The sequence below is a fragment of the Octopus bimaculoides genome, chromosome 3 (assembly GCF_046866305.1).
Source record: "Octopus bimaculoides isolate indiv1 chromosome 3, ASM4686630v1, whole genome shotgun sequence".
Taxonomy (NCBI): domain Eukaryota; kingdom Metazoa; phylum Mollusca; class Cephalopoda; order Octopoda; family Octopodidae; genus Octopus; species Octopus bimaculoides.
The window spans coordinates 144,588,115-144,613,984 of record NC_142930.1 but is presented as its reverse complement, the minus strand read 5'-3'; the positions used below and the strand labels follow the sequence as shown (position 1 = coordinate 144,613,984).

Sequence of the window (25,870 nt, the reverse complement as noted above, 5' to 3'; positions counted from 1 at the left end):
TTACAAAATTCTTTATGTTTAAAGTTAATTGAAAGAAACACAAAGTATCTCAAAATAAATACAGTAACGAAAGGGTTAAACATGTTAGATAAGACACGTTAAATTATTTACTTGTCCGTATTTCCATTCGTTGATGATCAATCTATCCATTTACCTCAACATACTTAAATGCACCCTGGAGGTTAGTAACCTTAGATAACGTGTGATACTGTCACTTTATCTCTCTCAATAACTGTCGTTTGATACGTGACGGTTGCTCACGTTACTCGGTTGCACTCTACGTATCTTTGTTGCCATGAACATTTCTTTTAAATACTTGATTTAATGATTCAATTGAGTTGATAGCTATCGTATCAGGCTTTTTAAAATTATCTTTACCGATCTCCAGCTTTGTTTGTGTTTTGTAACAGCAGTTGGTACCATTCGTAATTCAAATAGATTGTATTAGAATGTAAGAGATGATGAGGTATCACTTAGGAACATGCAATTTCTTCACTTTAACTTAGCGAGATCGTTTTATTGTTCAGTATTAAATTTATATTCCATATTATACCTCGTACGTTTTTGTTTTCTCTTTTCTGGGGTCATCTTCGTCTTTTACACTTCCGGGGCCAATAAAATATGTTCCACCAAAGTCGGTTTTACCTTTCAACCGTCAAGTAATTTATGTGGAAATGAAATGATTTACGACTGAAAAAACGTAAATTCAAATCTATTGTAAGCATTGTTATTATTGATGTTGATCAACTCCAGGTCACCTCTGTACCTATGGTCAAGTTTATTCTATTCATGACCATCCAGTCTTATTAACACAGTTTATCTTGAACTACATTATCCAGCGTGTCCTTTACATTTTTTATACTTTGTACAAATCATTTTAATAAGTTGGTTATAAACGCTCGTGTTCGTTTTCAAACTTTTAGGTATTCCTACGGAAGCTGTTTATAAATGATTGACTATGTATTGCATCAAGTCTTTGTTATAGCTACGCTGCAATCCTTTTTTGACACATTCTGAGGAATGAAAACATTCCTTTCATAAGTCCAAAATTACTCTGGTGCTGGAAAGCAAAATGGAAATGTGTGTCATATATGATGCATGAATGCCAGGCAAATACACAGGACAGGCAAAAAGCTACAAGATAGATTGTAATTTGAAAACAATTTGGATATTAAACTTCTTGCAGGTCGAGCGACCACGTAGACGCTCTTTCATTGGCTCGTGAGCTTGCTGTTTCTTCGGATCTCTGTATAACTAACAGTTGATAGTTGGTATAACTAGCATTATAAACTTTTGCAGAAGTTGTGTTTCATCATTCTAAGCATAGCTGTGTAGTTAAGAAGTGAATTTGTTTCATAACTATGTGACTGTCATGTTTAATTCCATCGCGCAGTAATTTGGGAAAATATCTGTCAATATAACCTCGGGTTAACCAAAGCTCTAAGACCGAAATTTGGGTAGGCAGAAGCTGTATGGAAACTTGCCGGAGTTACCGTGCCAATTCTTGGGTGGGTGACTTCATCCGTTATCTAGTTTAACTCCACTATCTGACCTCTCTGATCAATGATTAAATAAGATTGGATTTTGTTTTCACATGCCATGTTTCTAGCAGTAACGCCAGTTTATCCAATGCTTACCGTGTCGGAGCTGTGAAGATTGAAAAGGAACAAACAAATTACCACGGTTAATAAAATTAAGTTGGCTTCCAGCTTTTGTGACTCGTTCAACACCAAAGAAAGAAGTATTATATGAACGAAAACTCTATTTTGTCTTCTCACTAATGAAGAGGAGGTGGGCAAAAAATTTCTCTTACATGCTTGTAAGGGAGGCTATTGTTTGTCAATTTGAGAATCACTGAGTTAATCCCAAATCCCTCCAGACATTCCTTTAACTGCTATTAGGTCTTATGTCATAAGAACAGGAGGCGCAATGGCCCAGTGGTTAGGGCAGCGGACTCGCGGTTTCGATTCCCAGACCTGGCGTTGTGAGTGTTTATTGAACGAAAAACCTAAAGCTCCACGAGGCTCCGGCAGGGGATGGTGGCGAACCCTGCTGTACTCTTTCACCACAACTTTCTCTCACTCTTACTTCCTGTTTCTGTTGTGCCTGTAATTCAAAGGGACAGCCTTGTCACACTGTGTCACGCTGAATATCCCCGAGAACTACGTTAAGGGTACACGTGTCTGTGGAGTGCTCAGCCACTTGCACGTTAATTTCACGTACAGGCTGTTCCGTTGATCGGATCAACTGGAACCCTCGTCGTCGTAAGCGACGGAGTGCCAACAACCATAAGAACAAGTTTACAGTTTTCTGTTGGAACACGAAGAAGACTTTTGCAAACGAGTGACATGATGTGTCATTCGTACATTTCCTTTGGGCGTTTGCAGCTAAAGTGCTGTAATAAAATTAAACCTTAAATCGGTAGAAACTCGGATTCCTTGCACTTTACTTTATGGTAATTGCTTCCTGTTAGAGAAAACGGAAATTTGATATATGTTTGATATGAAGGAGATCAAGCCATGTGGAGATCTAAATGTCCCGGGGCGCCATATAAAGTGGTAGGTCCGAACTTAAAAAGCTGTAGACATTCTTCCATTTACCTTCTTCCCGGAAGTCATTCTATTTTCTGCTGACCAACTTCCTAGCTAGCCCGCAGCGAAGTATAGACTTGAGCCCTATTGTACCTAAAGTAATAAACCTTTGGTAAATGCATTCTCGTCTCCACTAGTTTGCTTGCGTTTAGCTTAACAAAGCTATACTGTGGCCATTTAAAATTTATTTTCGTGTATGTGCATCTGGGAATATCATAAACGCCACCACATTCTATCATAAGCTTCATTGTGAAAACCGAGACATTATTCATCGGTAAAAAAAATCGATTTTGTAAGTGGAGTGAAACATAGAAACACAGAAAGCAACACGAATGAGACACAGAGTCTGTGACATAAGTAAAGGCTGGAGTATAGGCGTGTACTTTAAGCTGATTTCATGACATAGTTAAATGAAACATACTGTTATTGTAGTTAGTAGCATAGTGTTGCAAACTGAGATCATAATACTGCAATGAGAAGCGTAGTCGTTATTATGAGTCACCGCATTAAGAAATGGATCGAAGACAAAGTGTAACTTTGGTCAGTGCTACTAAAATTATATCTTTAGTTTTCGATTACACTGGAAATTTATACGCCCACGCATGCAAACTCACAGACGCTGACACATATGTAGCAGTTATGCGTGTATGTATGTATGTATGTATGTATGTATGTATGGATGGATGGATGGATGGATGTATGGATGTATGTATGTATGTATGGATGGATGGATGTATGTATGGATGTATGTATGTATGTATGTATGTATGTATGTATCTGTGCATGTATGTATGTATGTATCTGTGTGTGTGTGTGTATGTATGTATGTATGTATGTATGGATGTATGTATGTATGGATGTATGTATGTATGTATGTATCTGTGTATGTATGTATGTATGTTTGTATCTGTGTGTGTGTGTATGTATGTATGTATGTATGCATATATGTATGTAAATATATATGCATGCGCGTAAGTATGTATAGTAATCCTGCATGCATCTATCTACCTATCTGTCAGTCTGTCAATTAGTGAGTGAGAGAGAGAGAGAGAGAGAGAGAGAGAGAGAGAGGGAGGGAGGGAGAGCGAGAGAACGATACTATTACATATATATATCAATATATACATCGACGGTGCTCCAGCATGGCCGCAGTCAAATGCCTGAAGCAAGTAAAAGAATTAGAATAGACACACACTCACACACGCGCGCACACATGTACACACACAAACACACGCACATATATATTGGGTCATCCCATAAATAATGCGGTTTCTTTTATACTTCTTTTATTTTCCAAAATTAAGATAACCAAAGTTCTTTTTAAATCTAAAATAAAATCTCCTTCGTTTTCTACAATGCTCTTCCATCTATCTTGTAGACTTGCAAGGATCCTCTTCCAAAATTCACTTGTCCGTGATGGAAAATACTCCTCCTATACTGTTCAGACCATCTCTACTGTGTTCATATTTTTTCCGTCCAAATGATTTCGAAGACTGTGGAATAAAGGATTATCAGATGGGACAATGTCTGGTGAATATGGTGGATGGGGCACCATTTCCCATTCACACTGCTCCAGCTTTTGCAATGTCATCCTCACTGTACGTGGCTGAGCATTATCCTAATGGAAGAACAGCTTTCGTCTTAAAACCAAAGATTTTCTTCTAACGCTGATTTAAACCGCTAAAGCTGTTCGCAGTAGATCTCCTTTGTTATCGTTTGGTTTGAGTTTAAAAGTTCAAAGTGGACTAAACCTTTCATATCCCACCAAACAGATGACAAAACCGTACGTAGGTAAATACCTTCTTTAGCCTGGGGTGCCCGTGTTTCTCCTTTCCCTTCCCACTGTCTTCGGCGCTTGACATTTTTATGGAGAACTCATTTCTCATCACCAGTCACTATTCGGGTCAAAAAAGGTTCATTTGTGAGACGTGATACCAAAGAAGAACACACATTCACTCTCTGCGTACGATTAGACTCGGAAAGTTTGTTAAGAAACTATTGACCCAATTTGCTGACTTTTCCGATGACACGTAGGTGTCGATGAATGGTTGAATGACCAAATCTAAGCTTTTCTGTTAGTTCCTTCAACAGTTACGTGAGATTTTGTTCCACCAGGATTTGCAGGACGTCGTCGAGCTCTATAGATCTTTCAGGACGAGGTTCGTCTTCTAGGCTGTTGTCTCCGGTTCACAATTTCTGGAACCACCATTGACACTGGCTTACGCTTATTGTCTGATCCCCATATACTACATTGATATTCCTCGCACTTTCCGTTGCGTTGTTGCCTTTATTGAACTCATAAAGCAAGATATGCCGAATATACCCCTTTGTTACCTCTATTATAGCTCTGAAAAAATTAAATGTTAAAAGCGAACTGCACACTTCAAAACTTGCATTGAGAATAAGTATAAGGTAAAATTACTACTTGCTTTTATAGCAAGTTGATGCAGGTAGTTTATACCGCCCCCTCTGACTTTTAGTTTATGCAATTGAAAAAACCGTAATATTTATAAGATGACCCAATATATATATATATATATGTATATTTATATACGACACACACATATATATATATACGTATACGTATACATACATGCATACATACATACATACATACATACATACATACATACATACATATATATATATATATATATATATATATATATATATATAAACAGACACATACACAAATACTCGGACATACATACATATTGGAGCAGGAATGGTTAAGTGTTTACATTTGTTCCCCACCACCGCTTGACAGCTAGTGTCGGTCCCCGTAAAATACCGGTTCGGCAAAAAAGACCGATAAAATAAGTATCAGGCTCAAAAGTGAATACTTGGGTCGAGTCTTTCAACTAAAAATCCCTTCAAGGCGGCTCTCCAGCATGGCTGTAGTCCTTTGACTAAAACAAGTAAGAGATACAAGGCACACACACACACACACACACACACACACACACACACACACACACACACACACACACACATGCATGCATATCTTTCCAGACAGGTCTTTTAGTTTTTATGACAGTCTAGCAGACAAATCTAATCACTACCTCATTTTTAGCATTATTGGATTTTGGATCCATCCATAGATCCACTCTCTGGCTCAATCACAGTAGATTGGGTTGTAGAAATTCGCATTTGTCCGGTAAATTATAGATTTCACATTTGTCCTTCCTCTTTCTACGCGTCATGTAGTACATTTCGGAAACCTTTCGGCTTCCATGCCTTCTAAACCCAAATTGTCTTGAGTGCTTGCGTCCGTTCATCTCTTACTTCGGTATGATTAATCACTACTCTTTCTGGAGTGATACCGTCTTCGCAACCACCATCTATCCATCTTCTTTCTCGCTGAGTATGCAGTCCATCTAGCTTGCATGCTAACCCAATTGATAGATTTATCATGTAGTCGGCAGGTTTCATGATGTTAGTTTTGCAAATGCTTAGGTCATATGCATCACAAAACTTCATGAGGTTTAATATTTCTTCAGTCTTGATACCTCCGACAACACTAGAACAGCCATTATGGTAAGACTCAACATGACTATTAAAGTAGTTCCCAGTCGTTGCTCGCCATAGAATAATTCACTAAGAGACCCTCATTTAAAAAAATGGTTTCATTGCTTATCTGTCAGTTCTAATTGGTGTGCATATAGAGAGAATGAAATTGCTTTTGCATTATTTGATTGGTCAACAAAATGTTTCTGCTTCATATTCTGACTGTCTCAATTATGTCTACTCCACTCACTGCAGTGCTGTAACCTACCAAGATCTACTTTTAGCTGTGTTCCTTGCACGTATAATATCTGACCGAAGTTCATCTCCACCTTACATTTTGCACACAACACATGTTTACTCGCCTCTAATTTAGCATGTCTATAATCTTGTCATACCAATCTTTCTCGTATCAACGATGATGATACCAGCCTTGAAGCTGTCTATCTGAATGAAAGAATGAGATTTTTTTTTGTGGCAGGTGGCATTTGTTGAATTGCTTGGTTTCGGTTTCTGCATTTGAAAGGAACAGACTTAGTGCGATTGTTTGATGATGATCGAGAGTTCTCGTTCAAAGCAAGATGTTCCTAAATGACTAAACCACTAACCGTGCGCAACACTAACATGGTTTAGTGTTATTTCTGTATACGCATTGAGAACATTTCAGTATATTTGTAACTCATAGCCGCAGTCTAATGTTTGAGACAAGTAAACGATGAAAGATATAGGCGCACACATACATATATACACAAACGAGTATTTTTGCTTGTGGGTATCATCTTAGCACAATATTTTCAAAGTCAATTACTTTTGGTTCCTAATTTCAATTTATATAACCGCAATTCTATGCTTTTTATTTAAGTTATCATCTTATGTTACAGCCACAACGAAAGATTCCGAAATATCATCTTCGAAATTTTTTCCCATGGTCTCAAATGGCTGACAAAGAAAAGAGTAAGTATATACTCTATCTTAGAATATACACTCTCTTGTTCTATCTGTCTCTATCTCTCTATTTCTTTCTTTCTTTCTTTCTTTCTTTCTTTCTTTCTTTCTTTCTTTCTTTCTTTCTTTCTTTCTTTCTTTCTCTCTCTCTCTCTCTCTCTCTCTCTTTCTCGTTGTCTCTGGTTCTTCCCCACACACTCTCCCTCACTTCCTGTTTCTTTCTCTCGTTTTTCTTTCTCTTTTTTCTTTCTTTCTCTCTCTCTCTCTCTCTCTCTTTCTATCTATCTGTTCTTGTCTCTAGTTAAATCTGTAAACACCTCCCCCTCCTCTCCTCCGCCCCCTCCTCTCCTCCGCCCCCTCCTCTCCTCCGCCCCCTCCTCTCCTCCGCCCCCTCCTCTCCTCCGCCCCCTCCTCTCCTCCGCCCCCTCCTCTCCTCCGCCCCCTCCTCTCCTCCGCCCCCTCCTCTCCCCCGCCCCTCCTCTCCCCCACCCCCTCTCCTCTCCTCCGCCCCTCCTCTCCTCCGCCCCTCCTCCTCCTCCTCCTCCTCCTCCTCCTCCTCCTCCTCTTCCTCCTCCTCCTCCTCCTCCTCCTCTTCCTCCTCCTCCCGCCGCCGCCGTATGTGTATTTGGTGTGCAAGCCGAAAAAGAAACGTGGACGAAAATGACGGTTCCACCCTTTCTGCTGCCGACATGAGCTGCACGGATGGCTGTAAAATTCTTCACTCTCACCTCAGCTTCCAAGTGAAGGTTATTGAGCAAGGTCTCTAAGAGGACGATAAAAGGGATTTGGTGTGAACGGTCATTAACCCAGTCCTCAATAAATTGGATCTTCCATTTTTGGGCATTGGTGGAAGGGCTCATGCCTTGTACATTGAGCAAAAGGATCCTTCTGAATTGACGGGCAACACTTTTCATTTATGTTTTATGTAGTGTTTTTGGTACCGAAACACTTTCAAACTTCGTATACTTGTATATTTTGTGTTATAGAACAGATAAAAAATTTTGTATTCGAAGTTATTTCATGTAAAAAGTTGTCGTATTTCGGTAATTTCAACCAATCACTGACGTCTATTGAGGTGAAAACAATTACTGCCGTAGAATGTAAACAACATGTTCTAACGGTGTCATGGGATCTTTTCCCTTGAATAAAATTAGTGCCGTTGTTTGTCAACAACAGCTATCGGTGGTAGTGTTATTTATGATATCGTTCGTGCGTTTGTACTGGGTTTAGCTTTAGGGTTTTAGGGTTAGGGTTCGGGTTTTAGAGTTAAGGTTAGTTTTAGGGTTAGGGTTAGGGTTATGATTATTTTTGCCATAACCTCACTCATAACCCTAACCCTAAAACTCATAACCATAACCATAACCCTAACCCCAACCCTAACCCTAAGACCCTAAACCCATACTAGAGAATAATGATATAATTAAACAGGGAATAACACTCTTGACACCGGTAAAAATTATTGTTTATAAAAAGAGTACTAACTGTATTCAGCTGAATAGACGTCAGTGATTGGTTGAAATTACAGAAATACGACAACTTTAACATGAAATAACTTATTAAGAACTAATTTTTGTTAAGAAGGCTAAGAGAAAAAGATGTTTTATATGACACATTCTACCAGTATCCCAAGTTTGAAAGTGTTTCGTTAAGAAAACAAGTGTTGCCCGTCAAACCAAAACGATCCAATAGTTGTGGCACTTGGCTTTATGCATAAATGCCCAAGTGAAAATCTGGATAACTTAGGGTTTTCAGAAAAACAAATCAACCAACTAACTCGCATATTACAAACACAATCTGTAAGTGGAACAGTAAAATATGCAGAGACTTTTCTCAAGTTTAAAATGTGACATTTTTTTTGTTATCTACATGTCAACGTCGGAGCTTTGTATCTTTGGTAGAAACAAGCTCCTTCCTCAGAAGAAGAATTTAGATAATTAAAAACAGAAGATAACAGACAGACAGACAGACAGACAGATAGATAGATAGATAGATAGATAGATAGATAGATAGATGGATATATATATATATATATATATATATATATATATATATATATAGATAGATAGATAGATAGATAGATAGATAGATAGATAGATAGATAGGTAGGTAGTAGGTAGGTAGGAGAGAATAACTACGAAATTTCCAGCTTCTATACTTAGACTATAAATTCACATTCATAATAATAATAATTGCTGGACTTGCTTTTGTTAGCAAATGTTTAAGTGACAACTGGGATAAGCTGAGGTTTTCAGTAAAAAAAATCAACCAGCTAACTGACACGTTAGAAATACAATCTGTAAGCAGAAAAATAAAAGTATGAAAGACTTTTCTCAAGTTCAAAACGAGGATTTGCTTTTGTTATTTATATTCCAAATATGGAGCTTTGTAACTCTGTTAGAAACCTTTAATTGTAGCAAGCGTAATCCAGAAACAAACTTTAAATGGTTTCAAGAAGACTTGGATCAAAAGAAAGAGAGAGGGAGAGTAGAGGAGAGGAGAGAGAGTAGGGGAAAGGAGGGAGTGGTAACAATGATCTAAACCAGTCTTAGTTAAATATCTCCTCTTCAAATAAAATAAATATTTGTGAGCGTGTGAGTCAAAAAAAAAACAACCCAGTTTGACCTCACATGCACTCCTATATAAAAGCTCTCACGAAGCTATTCACCGGTTCACAAACTTTCAACAACAGACCCAGCTATAATAATAATAATGATTTAAAGCTCTTTGCAAAAATGACCAACAGCTCAAAGGCCTACTAGCGATTGTTAAACAATTCAGTGATGACATCAGGATGCAATTTGGCCTTGATAAATGTGCAAAAGCTACCTTTATCAAAGGAAAAATGACAAATACATCTAATGTGAACCTTGACCAGCAAAATGTCATAAAAGAGTTAGAACCAGCGGAGAGCTACAAATACCTAGGGGTAATTGAAGGGGACAATATCAAGCACTCAGTGATGAGGGAAAGGATCAGAAGAGAATGTTATCGCAGGGTGAGAGCAATACTGAAGACAGAGCTGAACGCGAGAAACAGGATCGAAGCGATCAATGCTCTAGCCATACCAGTCGTGACTTACAGTTTCAATATCGTTAACTGGTCAATTACTGAAATATGTAATGTTGACAGAAAAATACGAAAACTGTTGACAATGCATAGAATGCACCACCCTAAGGCAGATATAGAACGTCTTTATCTGCCAAGAAAAGAGGGAGGCCGAGGACTTCTACAGCTGGCATTATCAATGAAGGTAGCCACAATTGGCCTAGACACCTATCTGAAAAACTCTGAGGACTGGATGCTAAAACTTGTCTTAAAACATGAAAGCAAGAAAGCATCTTACTCAGTAACAAAACAGGCAAAGGAATATCTAAGTGAATTCCAATTGCAACAAATTCAAGAATTAGACGAACTAGAAACACCTGCAGAAAAAGCTAAGCGCTTGAAAACCCGTGATAAAATTGCTGCCTTAGATATTATGACTGAAAAATGGCATGGAAAACCTGTCAATGGCAAATACCCAAAGAGAGCGAATAATGCAGATATTAACAAAGCCCTTACCCACCAATGGTTAATGGCCTCTGGCTTGAAATCAGAAACAGAGGGGTTTATCATAGCAGCCCAAGATCAATGCCTACCTACAAAGAACTACCAGGCCAACATATTAAAGAACGGCAGCTCCCCATTATGTCGTATATGCCAACAACAAAATGAGACCATCGATCATGTTGTCTCCATGTGCAGTCTGCTTGCGCCTACAGAGTATCTCAACAGGCATGATAGAGCTACATAATATATTCACTGGGTAATATGCAAAAACCTGGACTTGCCCCATGATAAAAACTGGAGGGAACACAAACCACCCCCAGTACTTGAAAATTATCACATTGCACTCTTCTGGAACTTCACCATTCAAACTGACAGAAAGATAGACGCAAATAGGCCAGACATCATACTGAAAGACTTCAGACAAAAATCATGCCTCCTCATTGATATGACTGTCCCAATTGATATAAACGTATCTGTCAAGACCTACCAAAAACTGAGCAAATATAAAGATCTTGAAATAGAAACTAGCAAAATGTGGAATCTGAAGACGAAAACAATACCTATTGTCATAGGTGCCCTGGGAATGACAGCGAAACGGGCTGATTACTACCTAGCTCAGATACCAGGAAACCCCAAAATGGCTGAAGTTCAAAAGATAGTGCTCATGGGAACTGCCCATATCCTACGTAAAATACTGTCTATGTGATCTCAAATTTTAAAGCAAACACATAATTTTCTTATGGTTTCTTAAACATTCACTTGAACAAAACTGTATAAATCCAAATATATGGTACCCTAGGCATAACACCTACATGGACTTCTAACTTGTTGTCTCTTGAGGTATCTGGGTGAGACTTGGATCCAACTTGTACAAATGCAAAACAAAAGTCAAACATAAAATGATAATAATAATAATAATAAAGAAATGGAAAAACTTTCAAAATACAAAGACCTGGAAATAGAGGTAACTCGAATGTGGAATCTAAAAAGAGAAACAATTCCTATCATCATAGTAGGTGCCTTAGGTATAATAAAAAAATATTCAGACAAATACATGACAAAAACACCAGGACTTACAAATATATATAACATACAGAAAATTGCACTACTGGACACTGCACACATCCTACGCAAAACACTTTCAATACAGTAACCATAAGAGCACCACAGCACATACCCAAGGCGCACAGAGCTGCGCTCGGTAGTGAAGTGAAAGCACGTTATAAAAATAAAACTACTGAACAATAATAATAATAATGTACATTGTTTTGTCTTGGTATAAAAGGTGGGCTACAGCAAATATTCTGCTTAATACCACAGATTTGCTTGTCAAATTGCTTGACCTTAACCAGTTGAACATAACCCTTAGTGGTTGACAATATGTGCATCTCTGATCATGAGCAGAAGTAGTGGGGGAGCATCATAGCCATGTGTTGAGAGGAATTCTTTGGGGTTTGAATAATTCACTTTTGGAAACATTGGTATTTTGCTCAACATCCTTAAACGAACATTATTCAGGGACCTTTTGAGCGGGATGAGCTACTCGACCTGAAGAAAATTCTAACTGTGCCACGCCTGTGTGGTCATGCGCTGTTTATCTTGACATGAGATCTCCATGTCGCGCACATATGGTTGTGATGCATGTGCCTGGTGTGCCCTTATCAGACGGGTAGTCATGATGGGTGGAGGCGCAATGGCCCAGTGGTTAGGGCAGCGGACTCGTGGTCATAGGATCGCGGTTTCGATTCCCAGACCGGGCGTTGTGAGTGTTTATTGAGCGAAAATACCTAAAGCTCCACGAGGCTCTGGCAGGGGATGGTGGTGAACCCTGCTGTACTCTTTCACCACAACTTTCTCTCACTCTTACTTCCTGTTTCTGTTGTGCCTGTAATTCAAAGGGCCAGCTTTGTCACACTGTGTCACGCTGAATATCCCCGAGAACTACGTTAAGGGTACACGTGTCTGTGGAGTGCTCAGCCACTTGCACGTTAATTTCACAAGCAGGCTGTTCCGTTGATCGGATCAACTGGAACCCTCGACGTCGTAAGCGACGGAGTGCCAACAACAACAGTCATGATGGGTATAATGGGCTTCGTATATTTTACCCCAGTGTCACTTTGATGTCAAGGAGTGCTCTCTCACTCAATAATAATAATAATACACGCAATACAAGAACACGCTCGTATTAGTTTAACGCTCGGGAAGTGAAAAAGTCTTTAACGTTTCGAGCCTACGCTCTCCCACAGAAAGGAACACAGAAAGAAACAAGGAAGGAAAATAAAGAATGTGTAGGGGCTAGCGATCTATCCTGGTGAATGCCAGACAGAGGAGTCACACAGGAGAGCAAGGAAGAAGGGGAGATAATAAAGTAATGGTAATACCAAAATGAAGGTGCGCGTGCGTGTGTATAAGAGAGCATGTATGTGCGTGTGGATGAGGGCTGGTGACCTTGATGTCTGTGTGTGTGCATGTGTAGGTGTGTGGGTGATGGTGTGGGGCTGAGAAGTGGTCAGTGCTAGTGTGTGTATGGTAGTGTGATGTGATGTGTTGTGAGGTGTGGTGTGGTGGCGTAACAACAATATAAAATAAAATGGGAATATAAAATCCTGAGCAGAAAAGAAAAGAAAAAGTTTATTTTTATTTCTTTACATGAAAATCTGTGTATTTCTTTTTCTTTTTCTTTTCGTTTCTGCTCAGGATTTTATAGTCTCATTTTATTTTATATTGTTGTTTCGTTTTGTCATTTTATTGTATTGTTCTTAATCACCAACTTAACACTACACACTGAATCGTGACAAGGTATGGACGGTTTTCGGAGCACCGAAGAAATTATGTGTAAATTGAGAATTATACGAGGTATAGTACTATACAAAATAGCGAAAGGATCTTCACCTCTTATATCACACCTTTCTTCCTCCTTTAACGCCGATGTGATGTAATTTCCTGGGAGAGAAATACTTTTGCGGCTGAAGATAGCTTTGTATTGTAAATTATACACTGATATAAAGCTTGAAACACGTGCACCGCAGAATCCTTTGTATTTTTGCTGTTATTTTTTTGGGATTTACAATATATATATATATATATATATATATGTATATGTATATATATATATATATATATATATATATATATATATATATATATATATATATATATATATATATATATATATATATATATATATATATATATATATATATATATATATATATATATATATATATATATATATATATATATATATATATATATATATATATATATATATATATATATATATATATATATATATATATATATATATATATATATATATATATATATATATATATATATATATATATATATATATATATATATATATATATATATATATATATATATATATATATATATATATATATATATATATATATATATATATATATGTTCAAAAAAGGAAAGGCTCATGGCTCAGTGGCTAGAGCGTTGAACTTACAACCGTGAGGTTGTGAGTTCGAATCCTGGACCGGGTTGCGTGTTCTTTTCTTGAGCAAGACACTTTATTTCACGTTGCTCCAGTTCACTGAGCAGTAGAACTGAGTTGCGACGTCACTGGTGCCAAGCTGTATCGGGTTTTGCCTTTCCCTTGGATAACATCGGTGGCGTGGAGTGGGGAGGCCGGTATGCATGGGTGACTACTGGTCTTCCATAAACAACCTTGCCCGGACTTGTGCCTCGGAGGGTAACTTTCTAGGTGCAATGGTCATTCGTGACCAAAGGGTATCTCTGAATATTTATATATATATATATATATATATATATATCTACATACATACATATGTATGTGTGTGTGTGTGTGTGAGAGAGAGAGAGAGAGGTTAGAGGGATAAATTTCCAGGCGGATACAGTTGTAGCTCTCAACGATGTTTCAGGTTATGGCTAACTGCATCGATTAGTATTGAACGTCTATGACTACTAGGAGTTGTCACTCACGCTGTAAATTTCCGCGTGTTCGCTTCAATAGATGGTAATATATTCTCTACCGTTATAATTATTGAATATATATGTGTATATATATACTAAAGTTTCTATGTGCGATTCACCATTACGGTTGTTTGGAGTACTGCGATAGTGTGTAGTGTGTATGTGTATTCTTTGTTTCACATCTAATTCCCTAACTATTTCTCTTTAACAATGAATTTCTCTAGTTATATAATTGTTTATATAATTTGTTATTGGTTTCCTTTTCTTTTCATTTAGTGCTTTTGGGGATTAGTCGAAGAGTTGACTCACTCAGAGGTAGTGAACGACATCAAGAAATACTCTGGTTCCAAAGAGTACAGACAATGGTGTATGGTAAGTCTTTAAGATTTAACAGTTTATTTTAAATTTATTAATGCAAAAAATGTTATAATGCCCCCAATAGCATAATATTCATTCATAATACGTACCCTCAGATTCGAACGTGAACATGTTCATCGTTTTTATATCTCGTCATTGAAGAACATCTACTTTCAGGCAAATGTGTGTTCTTAACACGCTTCATTAAAACATCTAGGTCAACATTAAGCATCTAGGTCAACAGGTTACAATACTGATACATTATTCAGACTAAAGAAACAACCCTGTTGACCTAGAGCTTAATGTTAAATTTCCCCAACATTATGATAGTAGTAAAAAGACCCCAACCTGAAATTATGTTGCCACTATGACCAGGGGAATCTTTATAACCATATCCATGTATAATGCTTACACCTTCCCTTTCCCTATAAGTGAAAGATTGATTGCCTCCTTAAACTTTAAATCACTAGATAAGAAACAAATAAAATCAGAAACAGTTAGAATTCTACCTAGAATTAATTACTAACATGCTACACTTGGCTATGTCAAGATGGTTTTTTTTATGTGTTCTTCTTTCCCACTTAGATTTTAAATGTTGTCACAACAGTAATATGTCCATTCTGCTGAAATTTTCAGTAAATTTTCTATATCCTTGTGCAGCTGAAGATTGCTCTGCATTTTGCATTTAATGTAATGCTCGCATTACTTAAATAAATGGAGTAGCATGAAACGTGCGTACTGCAATAACCTTTAAAATCCGTGTTGCTTTTTTTGATTATATATATATATATATATATATATATATACCGTTCATCGGACAGTTTTTCTAACAAAACTGTCCGATGAACGGGAACGTGAAACTCAGAGTAACGGTTTTTTTGTTATATTTCTGCTGCTTTTAAATAAAGTATATATATATATATATATGTATATATATATACACATATATAAATATACATACATGCATACATACATACATACATACATACATACATATATATATATATATATATATATATATATATATATATAAGTAAATAGTGGGGTTGTGTTAACCGCACGTGGAGAAATAATAGGAAAATGAAAAAAAAAGGGCAGAATGCTAAACTGGAAGCATATTTTAATAAAGATTTCTAACCGGTTTTCATTGCGAAAGCAAATTATCAAGAAGAAGGAGAATGAAAATGTTTTTTTACAAAGAAGTACAAAATGAAGAAAATAATATATAAAACAATAATATATAAAAAAATAAATATACCCATACATTATATTGTCTTTGAGCTTTTGAAGTTCAATAGTAGTTCATGTATATAGTGGTAGGAAAAATAAGGATGCATGCCACCGAAAACACACCAAGATAAATATCCCCTTTAATTTAGCTAAAAGAATTTGCACCATTGTCTCTGACCCAACCACTCGAGAAATACGCTTACAAGACCTTTAAAAAAACACTGTTACAACGCCAATATCCCTCCACACTCATAGATCTTGGAATAAAACGTGCCAAGGAACTTGACAAAAACACACTAAAAACCAACCAATATAATAACACACCCAACCCCAAAATACTTCCATACATCTCCACCCACAACCCCAAAAACATCGAAGCATACACTACAATCAAACAAAACCTCCCCTTACTCACCACAGACCCGAAAATGAACAATATCATCAATACACATAAAGTCCTTAAATGCAAAAGGCAACACAAATCTTTGAAAACACTATTAACCAATGCCAAACTACATACACCACTTCCACCCCCATCAGTTAAAAAATGTGCACGCCCTAATTGTGGTACCTTCCCCTACCTACTTGAAGGCTCTGAATTTACCTTCAAACGAGGAACAAAGTTTAAAATCAAAACCAATTTCTCTTGTTCTTCTGGTAACCTCATTTATGTCCTCACTTGCGCAGGTTGCCAAAACTTCTATATCGGACAGACGAGCCCCCAGTTGTGTAGAAGAGTAGCAGTCCATAAGGAACAAATAAATCTCCCTCAATACCGCCAAATTCCACTCAGTGGCCACAGACTCTTGCGCCAGAAACAAAAACCCTAAATTCATTATATTCCCTTTCTATCAATGTAAAGACAGAATCTCCACACAAGAAAGAATCAACAAGGAGAATCTTTTCATAGAGAAATTCCAACCATTTCTTAACACACACACCCCTCAGTGACCTTATTTCTCTAGGAACAGACATAAACTTCCTGTTGAAAAAGAGTTCATAACTCCAACTAAAAACATTTGTCTCTCCTTACACACACTTCCTGTTTTGACACCACATTTCCTGCTTAACACAAACTTTTAACCCTTTTTTTAAACCTAACAAAACTCTCAACTCTCATGCATCCTTATTTTTCCTTCCACTATATACATGAACTACTATTGAACTTCAAAAGCTCAAAGACAATATAATGTATGGGTATTACTCTTTTACTTGTTTCAGTCTTTTAACTGCGGCCATGCTGGAGCACCGCCTTTAGTCGAGCAAATCGACCCCAGGACTTATTCTTTAGAAGCCTAGTACTTATTCTATCGGTCTCTTTTGCCGAACCGCAAGGTTACGGGGACATAAACACACCAGCATCGGTTGTCAAGCGATGTTGGGGGGACAAACACAGACACACAAACACATACATACATACATATATATATATATACGACGGGCTTCTTTCAGTTTCCGTCTACCAAATCCACTCACAAAGCTTTGGTCGGCCCGAGGCTATAGTAGAAGACACTTGCCCAAGATGCCACGCAGAGGGACTGAACCCGGGACCATGTGGTTGGTAAGCAAGCTACTTACCACACAGCCACTCCTGGGTATATTTATTTTTTTTATATATTATTGTTTTATATATTATTTTTTTCATTTTGTACTTCTTTGTAAAAAACATTTTCATTCTCCTTCTTGATAATTTGCTTCCTCGCAATGAAAACCGGTTAGAAATCTTTATTAAAATAAGCTTCCAGTTTAGTAATCTTTATCAAAATATGCTTCCAGTTTAGCATTCTGCCTTTTTTTTCATTTTCCTATATATATATATATATATATATATATATATATATATATATATTAAAGACTATAAACAGTTTGTGAATAATATATCTGCTCCCATTCGTTAACAAATAACACTCTAGGATATAGAGGTAATCAATACTTCATTTCGCACTTTTCTTATCATAGATCTGGGTACTTCAAGTCATAGACGAAGGAATGCTGTCTTGTTACTTGACATCCATGAACGTTAAACTGTTATCGTAAGTACATAATGCTTATTTCTGTCTATCACAAATCTAATATAAATGCCAAGAGATATTTTCTGTGTCAGTGAGTCACACTTAGAACCCCTCTCTCACTATTCAATGACACTCCTACTATCATTTTAGTGATGACCGCACCCAATCCTTTTTTCATTATATTTCCCATTCTAAAAGAGGTCACCGTCCTTGAACTCATATCTTATGCCAGTAGCTATACAATGGTAAAAAAAAACAACCTAAATAAATAAATGTAAAAATCATTCCAAATTGAAAAGAAATCCCCCTCTCTCTCTCTCTGCCTATCTATCTATCTATCTATCTATCTATCTATCTATCTATCTGTCTGTCTGTCTGTCTGTCTGTCTATATATACTGTCTGTCTGTCTGTCTGTCTGTATGCATGTGCCAGGTCGCTCTCGGGCGCTACTGGTAGCATGTAAACCAGTACAGCATGTTGCATGGTCGGGTCGACGGCGACTAAACTGGTAACCCCATCAAGCTTGCTTGGTGAGGAGGGTGATTGTTGGACACCATGCAGGACGAAAAGTAAGACCTGTCAAAGAGTGGAAGAGCGCATGAGCAGTCAACGCCCATCTAACAATATGTGTACATGTGTATGTATGCATGTATGTATGCGCGGGGACGTAGAAATACCGGTGTTGGTGTCCAGGCACGTGGTTGGCCCACTGAGAGTGGGAGGTCTCTCTGTTGTTGTCACAACATCTCTCTGGGAGAGGGAAGCTCTGAAAGAAAACTTGCGACACTCACAATATTCGATGATGTAGACTAGTTCCTCTTTCTGAGTTTAGGTTGTCTATGTTCAGAGAGTGGGATTGGATTTCGGCAAATCCTTTCCCCACTATAAAAAAATCATCATGCACAGGCATCGCTTGAAAAAAAAAAAAAAAAAAAGGAAGAGTTATCACAAAAATGGCTGGTCGTAACCTTCGCATGTGTAGGACTTTGGATCAAGCGATGGCAATCCTCGAACACGAGTTTGCAGTCATTATGTATGTACGTACGTACATGCACACACATGCACACATACACACACACACGCGCGCGCATATAAAGAGAAGGATAAAGGAAGAGAGAGAGAGAAGAGAGAGAGAAAAGAGAGAGAGAGAGAGAGAGAGAGAGAGAGAGAGAGAGAGAGAGAGAGAGAGAGAGAGTGAGTTTACATTTAAATATGTTCTATTAAGGAAAAAATTTTGCTTTCAGAAAATTTTACCAATCTGATGCACTTCTCAGAGATGACGATTTCTTCTCGAACCTGATGACTGTCACACAAGGTATGTATAATGGAAATTACAATTTCACACACACACACACACACACACACACACACACACACACACACACACACACACACACACACACACACACACACACACGAAGAGTGTTAATCTGCTGAGTAATGTAACATGGATTCCTCAACATGTGTACATGTATTGCAAGCCTCCGAGCCTAGAATTTAAATATGTTCCAGGTGGCAACATACAGAAGTCTGGGTATCGATTTTCCTTGGTTCACCCTCTTGTGCCACCCTTTCTCACCCTCTCTTTGTAAAGCAACATTATGCAACTTTGTGATGATTCTCATTGCATCGATGTTGCTTGGTTAGCCACCGGGCTAACTTTTCAAGGGACTTGCAAACTGCCAGCACATTCCGCTTCGGTATAACTTCAGCATCACATGACAATCAACTATGTCGTTCCAGGCCTACCGTTTAATACTAACATGAATGGAAGTACACACACACACACACACACACACACACACACACACACACACACACACACACACACACACACACACACACACACACACACACACACACACACACACACACACACACACACACGTGCGTGTACGTATGCACAGACATCTACTTGTCCTTCTTACTGTAATGTAAAAAGTTCAATATTCTCCATGAATTGGCATTGTTTCACTTTCAATTTGAAATATGTTCGCTTCGCCGAGCATACAATCTCATTCAGAAAAGACATGCATATCACAGCACCATCTCGATCACAAAGCTTTGACATACTGCTGAAAAATAATTGCATAGTTGATATGTAGTTAATCTAGTGTTAATATATTTAATGCAAAATGAAGTAATTATGCAGAAAGGAAAACACAGTAGAAATACTATTTCAATGGTTTTGGCAAGCATGGGAGACAACTCTGTGCACTTTTTGCTTTTAATATGACCTCATCAGTGGAGTACAGCGTTATTGATATATCATTGTCGTTTCAGATTTAGATCGAAACACGCTTGAAAAGAAAGAAAAATTTAAGCTTGCTGCTGGTAAGTATTATTGTGGAATTTGATGTTTCAGGAGTGGAATTACAATAGACACCTCTATTGTTTTGCCTTAGATTAGCTTCGATTAAAAACATACCAATTGTGATTATCCTGTCTTTTTACAGTTTTCTAGCACTACATTATCAAATGTTTCATTCCTTCATTTAAGTCTCTGTGGTGTGATTTTATAAAGACTTAACTGCTACTTCTATCATATCAAACTGCCACGTAGAGTGACCCTTATTATCTGGTTAAATGATTAAGTTGATCATAATTATGCTGGCGTCCTTATGGTCTTATGTAATAATTTGGTAATTCAATCTCACAAATTTTGTTTCTTACAGAAATATATTGACTCTAAAAGGAGATGCTTCTTCATTCACGTTTGGTGAATGATGATTTGACCAGGAAGAGTCGATGCCATCAGATGGTATCCAACGGTCAGTGAGTGATTTGATCCTGAACCATAGCACCTTCCCGCTCCTGAGTTACCAGTGGTGGCCATATAACTGCTCACCAACTCCTTCTGGCTTAACTCCTTTGTCGTGCTCCATAATCAACATGAGAATCTTTCTGCTGCGTCTCCCACCATGCGCACAGCTATTTATGTATAAAGAATTCCTGAAATTCTTCGTTGAGTTCAAACTGGCCACAACAAAGTGACAAAGGTTATATATATATATATATATATATATATTATATATATATATATATATATATATATATATATATATATATATATATATATATATATATATATATATATATATATATATATATATAACCATCCACTCCATCTAAATTCAGGACCAGGAACTGCAATAGCTAAGTGTTCAAAGCACTTCAATGCTCTGCCACAAAAATCAAGAAATCTGCCTAAGATGGAAGTAGATGTCTTCAGATAGATAGATAGATAGATAGAAAACGAGCTTCTTTCAGTTTCCTAATACCAAACCCACTCACAAGGCTTTGGTCGGCCTGAGGCTCTAGTAGAAGAATCTTGCCCATGGTGCTGCTGTGAGCCAAAAGAGAAAGAGGGAGAGAAATACAGGTATGTTAAATACCGCATATACTGTGTAGCCAGTATATATATATATATATATATATATATATATATATATATATATATATATATATATATATATATATATATATATATATATATAGTTAAAAAAAACAATAACAAAAAAACAAAAAAACAACAAAGTGAGGACGTGATATGGATAGTATTATTGGACGCTCAGGAAAGGAAAGAGAGAGTGTATGACGTTTCGGGCGTAGCCCTTCGTCGGAAAGATGGAAAGTTCGGAGAATGGAAGAACGGAGAAAGAGGAAAATGGTACCGATGCCCACGAGGTTACATTATACGAATTTGTGAGCATGTAGGAGTATGTTTGGATAAAGATGTGAAGCTGATTACTCGTTTGTATGAATGTGTGGACATTTGTACGTGTTCATTCTAGGAAATCAAATGTTAAATATATGAGATATATTATAAAGTTTCTCTGTATCATTAATGGATTAGAGTTCAAGGAAGCAAGTCAGTTTGCTTTATTTTTCTCATAAGATTCCAGCATTTCGAATCTTTGTGCAGATCTTTTGTTATTTAACTCTGATGCAATGGCTGGGCTAAGTTAAAAAAAGAAAGAGAAGTTTCAAATGAAATTGTATTGCCAGGTTACAAGAGCTGTCAAGTTCGCATTAGTCCATCATAGTGGTTCTCTTTTCTCCACAGTTTGCTAGGCATCTGACCTCTAAAATAATGGTCGACTACTGCTCTTTGTCATAAAGGTGAATAACAGGCCTGCTTTGTTTGCATCTGATTGCAGTATGGGGCAGCTGTTAAATCATTATAATAGATACTTCGTGAGGTAGGGAGGTAGGTAGGTAGTATATATATATATATATACATATATATATATATATATATATATATATATATATAATACTGGTCATCGTCACTTAAACGTGGGTGTTCTTTAAGAACAGGCAATACTGCTATTTTAACACCAGGAGGACTCCTCCTCCGGCTGGTTATTCAGTGTGCCTCTCGCACTCCATATGTATTGCAAATGAGGGAGAGAACTCCCTGCCATCCTAGCTACGAGACCACCAAACCACATGATTCCGATCTTATTGGATCATCCTTGGTGATGGGCACTCGTCTGCCAGACATGGCAGTAGTCTATCCAAGTTCGTATTACGTAGAAAAGACAGTGTCATACATTCACTGATTTTGCAACTTGTAAACTAGTCCATTAAGAAAATCTCTATTAGAGACTGGAGCAGTAGTAAAGTTTATCGTCACTTAAACAAAGGTGTTCTTTAAGAACAGACGATACTGCCATTTTAATCCCAAGAGGACTCCTCTTATAGCTGGCTGTACAGTATATATGGTATTTAACATACCTGTATTTCTCTCCCCCTTTCGTTTTTGGCTCACTGCAGCACCATGGGTAAGATTCTTCTATTAGAGCATCGGGCCGACCAAAGCCTTGTGAGTGGGTTTGGTATTCGGAAACTGAAAGAAGCGCGTTTTCTATCTATCTATCTATCTATCTATCTATCTATCTATCTATCTATCTATCTATCTATCTATCTGTGTTTTTGTCTGTTTGTTCCCCAGCACTGCTTGTCAACCAGCCGCTGTTGGTTTGTTTACGTTCCCGTAACCTGGTGGTTCGGCAAAAGAGAAAGATGGGATAAGTACCATGCTTAAAAAAAGGACTGGCTGCTTAAAAAAAAAGTACATAGCCGCAATCTAAAGACTGAAACAAGTGTTTATATATATATATATATATATATATATATATACATATATATATATATATATATATATATATATATATATATATATAAACATAATTAAGGGATCAGCAAACATTTGCTTCACCACATACCGAAGTTCAAAAATAAGTTCTCCACCGATAATGGTGTTTACATACCGAAGGGCTTAGTAAAAATTATTAATTGTTGATTTATTAATAAATTAATAAATTGATAAACCTTTACCCTTTTAATTGTAATATATATATATATATATATATATATATATATATATGCATAAACACACATTTGCGCGCGCGCATACACACACACACGATTATGTTCGCATATATATATAAAGTTACTGATGTCAATTTTCCTTATTTTGTTTTGTAGGCAGAGCAAAGTCAGTCAACGAAGAAAACACATGTTTGAACGGTAGGTTTTTTTTTTTTACCTTCCCTCGGTCTCATAAACATATTATTGAACATAAGCAGTATACCCATAGGACTTCAAAATTCTACATCGTAATCATAGGATTCTGAGTTTGATTCTACAGTGCATCACCATAAGGAAATACTGTGTTGTTGTTGTTATTGTTGTTGTAATTGCTGTTCCGATCGCAGTTCAATGCTGCAATACGGGTTGAAGTCGGAGAATGGCTCTGATTCGATTTAACGCGAAATTTGAAACTCGCTGTCTTCAGATCAATCTTCTTGTCAATTCTCACCTATCGTCAAGAATATTGGATAATGATCGAAAGAATACGATTGTGAACACAAATACATACGTGTGTGTGTGTGTGTGTGTGTGTGTGTATGTGTGTGTGTGTGTTTATGGAAATTTATTCTGAAGTCGTGTTCTTTATTGTATTTCAGCTTTTATTAGTAGAAACTTTGGTGAGGAAGAACCAGTCCTTGACTCAAGTAAGTTACCATAAAAATGATGCAGTTTAGTCGTATTTGTGTTGATATTTTATAGTATTGTTTCAAATTTTATTCTGCAGGCTCACTGTTGGCAGTTTCGTTAGCACGTCGGGGGAAAAAAAATGTTAAGTAGCGTTTCTTCCGGCTCTACATTTTGAGTTCAAATTCTGCCGAGGTTGATTTTGTCTTATATCCTTTCGGGGTCGATAAAATTAGTACCAGCTGAGTACTGGCGACAATGTATTCGACTAGCTTCCTCCTCTCAAAAGTTTGGGTCTTCCATCTTTAGTAGAAAGAACCCTTATAAAACACTTCGTCTTTTTTTTTTAAATAAAAGGGATATTTTACGTAGAGAAGAAAGGTGTTATGTAGAGTATTAGTGTTTAAATGTAGAAACAAATAAAGATAAAAACAGCACACTATCTGAATAATAAAAACAAAACAAAGCAAATATACAAAAAATAATGGATAGCAAGTAAGAAACACCCGGAATGTACCTAAAGTGAAATCGCAAAAGAAATTGCAGTACGATTCGTATTTAACCCTGTTTGAATGCTATGCATAGAAGGCTCTGTGTGGATGCTACAACAACACCTAAGAGACATTTATTAGTAACTCAGCGTTTGAGTAATATTTAAGTGGGTCATAAATTATAAAGTTCCACAACAAGTCTGCACAATCAAAGGAATAATTCAGTCGCGTTCATAGCTCAGCAATGAAGTTGTCAAGACAGGAGAAAATATATACAGTAGATTAATATCGGCCAACTATATCGACATATCCAATTTGAGCAGAAAGTAGTGAAAGCGACTGTTATAAATGGCAAGGGAGTATGTGGAGCTGGACCGTAGGTCACCACGCACTCTGAAAATTGGAGCTGAAAAAGAAATCGTTATATAACCTTTGTGCCGTAATATTCGAGAAGGATCAAGAATAATTTATCATGAGAAGTCTTGATACTGATAGGTCAATAACGTGACCTCTTACGCAAACAAAGTTGTGTTATGTCGTGACTTAGGCTTCGTAATATGACGAGTCTTGCTACAACCCTTTGTTTGTCATGTGTATCACATGTGTCACACTCGACTGTCATACAAAATAGTAAAATACATAAGATAATGTAGCTCTGGAACAATCTAAAAGACGGAATGATAAATGTTGTAATATCTTTGTCCCTGGGTTACTCAATCATAGTTGACCTAAAATTAAAAAAAAAGACATGTAAGTTATAAGGATAGAGAGTATGTAAAAACAAACATGTCGCGACAAACAACAAACAGTACAAGTCAACACTTTCTTCGACAAACAAACTGCATTAGAATACCGAAGAACAAATGCAAATTTCCTTCTTGTTTCCCTAATAAATATGATTCTAGTTCTTTTAAATCTTGATCTATTGATGAATTTTATGGCAGCTCCTCACTAGATTTTCATAATGTTTCTTATCCTTTGGTAACTAAAGTTGTTGCTTGAGGCCTTTTTTTTTTATTGTTGGTTGCTCACCACTTCATAGGGAGAGTTTATAAAAGTTGTCACATCAAGAAAATTTGTCTGAAATTGTTTGTTTGTTGATATCTTTTGACAGCAATGTTGCTTACTCAGAAAGAAGAATATTCTCAGATTAATTCATTTGCACACATCAAAAAATATCGCATTCAACAGAGTTAATAAAGTGACAGAAATTGTAAC

At 37.0% G+C, this 25,870-nt stretch overlaps 1 protein-coding gene and 1 long non-coding RNA gene across 12 annotated transcripts in view; one reads left to right on the top strand and one right to left on the bottom strand.

Moving 5' to 3' along the window:
* The window catches only part of LOC106867197 (uncharacterized), a 104,638-nt gene that overhangs the window by 54,385 nt on the left and 24,383 nt on the right, over window positions 1-25,870 (top strand). For all 3 annotated transcript variants that reach the window (XM_089349754.1, XM_089349756.1, XM_089349755.1), the window contains exons 3-9: window positions 6,977-7,049; window positions 14,835-14,930; window positions 18,105-18,178; window positions 19,403-19,473; window positions 20,442-20,492; window positions 23,652-23,693; window positions 24,134-24,181. In XM_089349754.1, coding sequence (XP_089205880.1) covers window positions 6,977-7,049; window positions 14,835-14,930; window positions 18,105-18,178; window positions 19,403-19,473; window positions 20,442-20,492; window positions 23,652-23,693; window positions 24,134-24,181 — 455 coding nt within the window. The remainder of the gene's footprint in view (window positions 1-6,976; window positions 7,050-14,834; window positions 14,931-18,104; window positions 18,179-19,402; window positions 19,474-20,441; window positions 20,493-23,651; window positions 23,694-24,133; window positions 24,182-25,870) is intronic.
* LOC149136750 (uncharacterized) overlaps window positions 21,701-25,870 on the bottom strand; it is a 137,513-nt gene continuing 133,343 nt past the window's right edge. For all 9 annotated transcript variants that reach the window (XR_016241251.1, XR_016241246.1, XR_016241236.1 and 6 more), the window contains one exon: window positions 21,701-25,380. This is a non-coding gene — a long non-coding RNA (uncharacterized LOC149136750). The remainder of the gene's footprint in view (window positions 25,381-25,870) is intronic.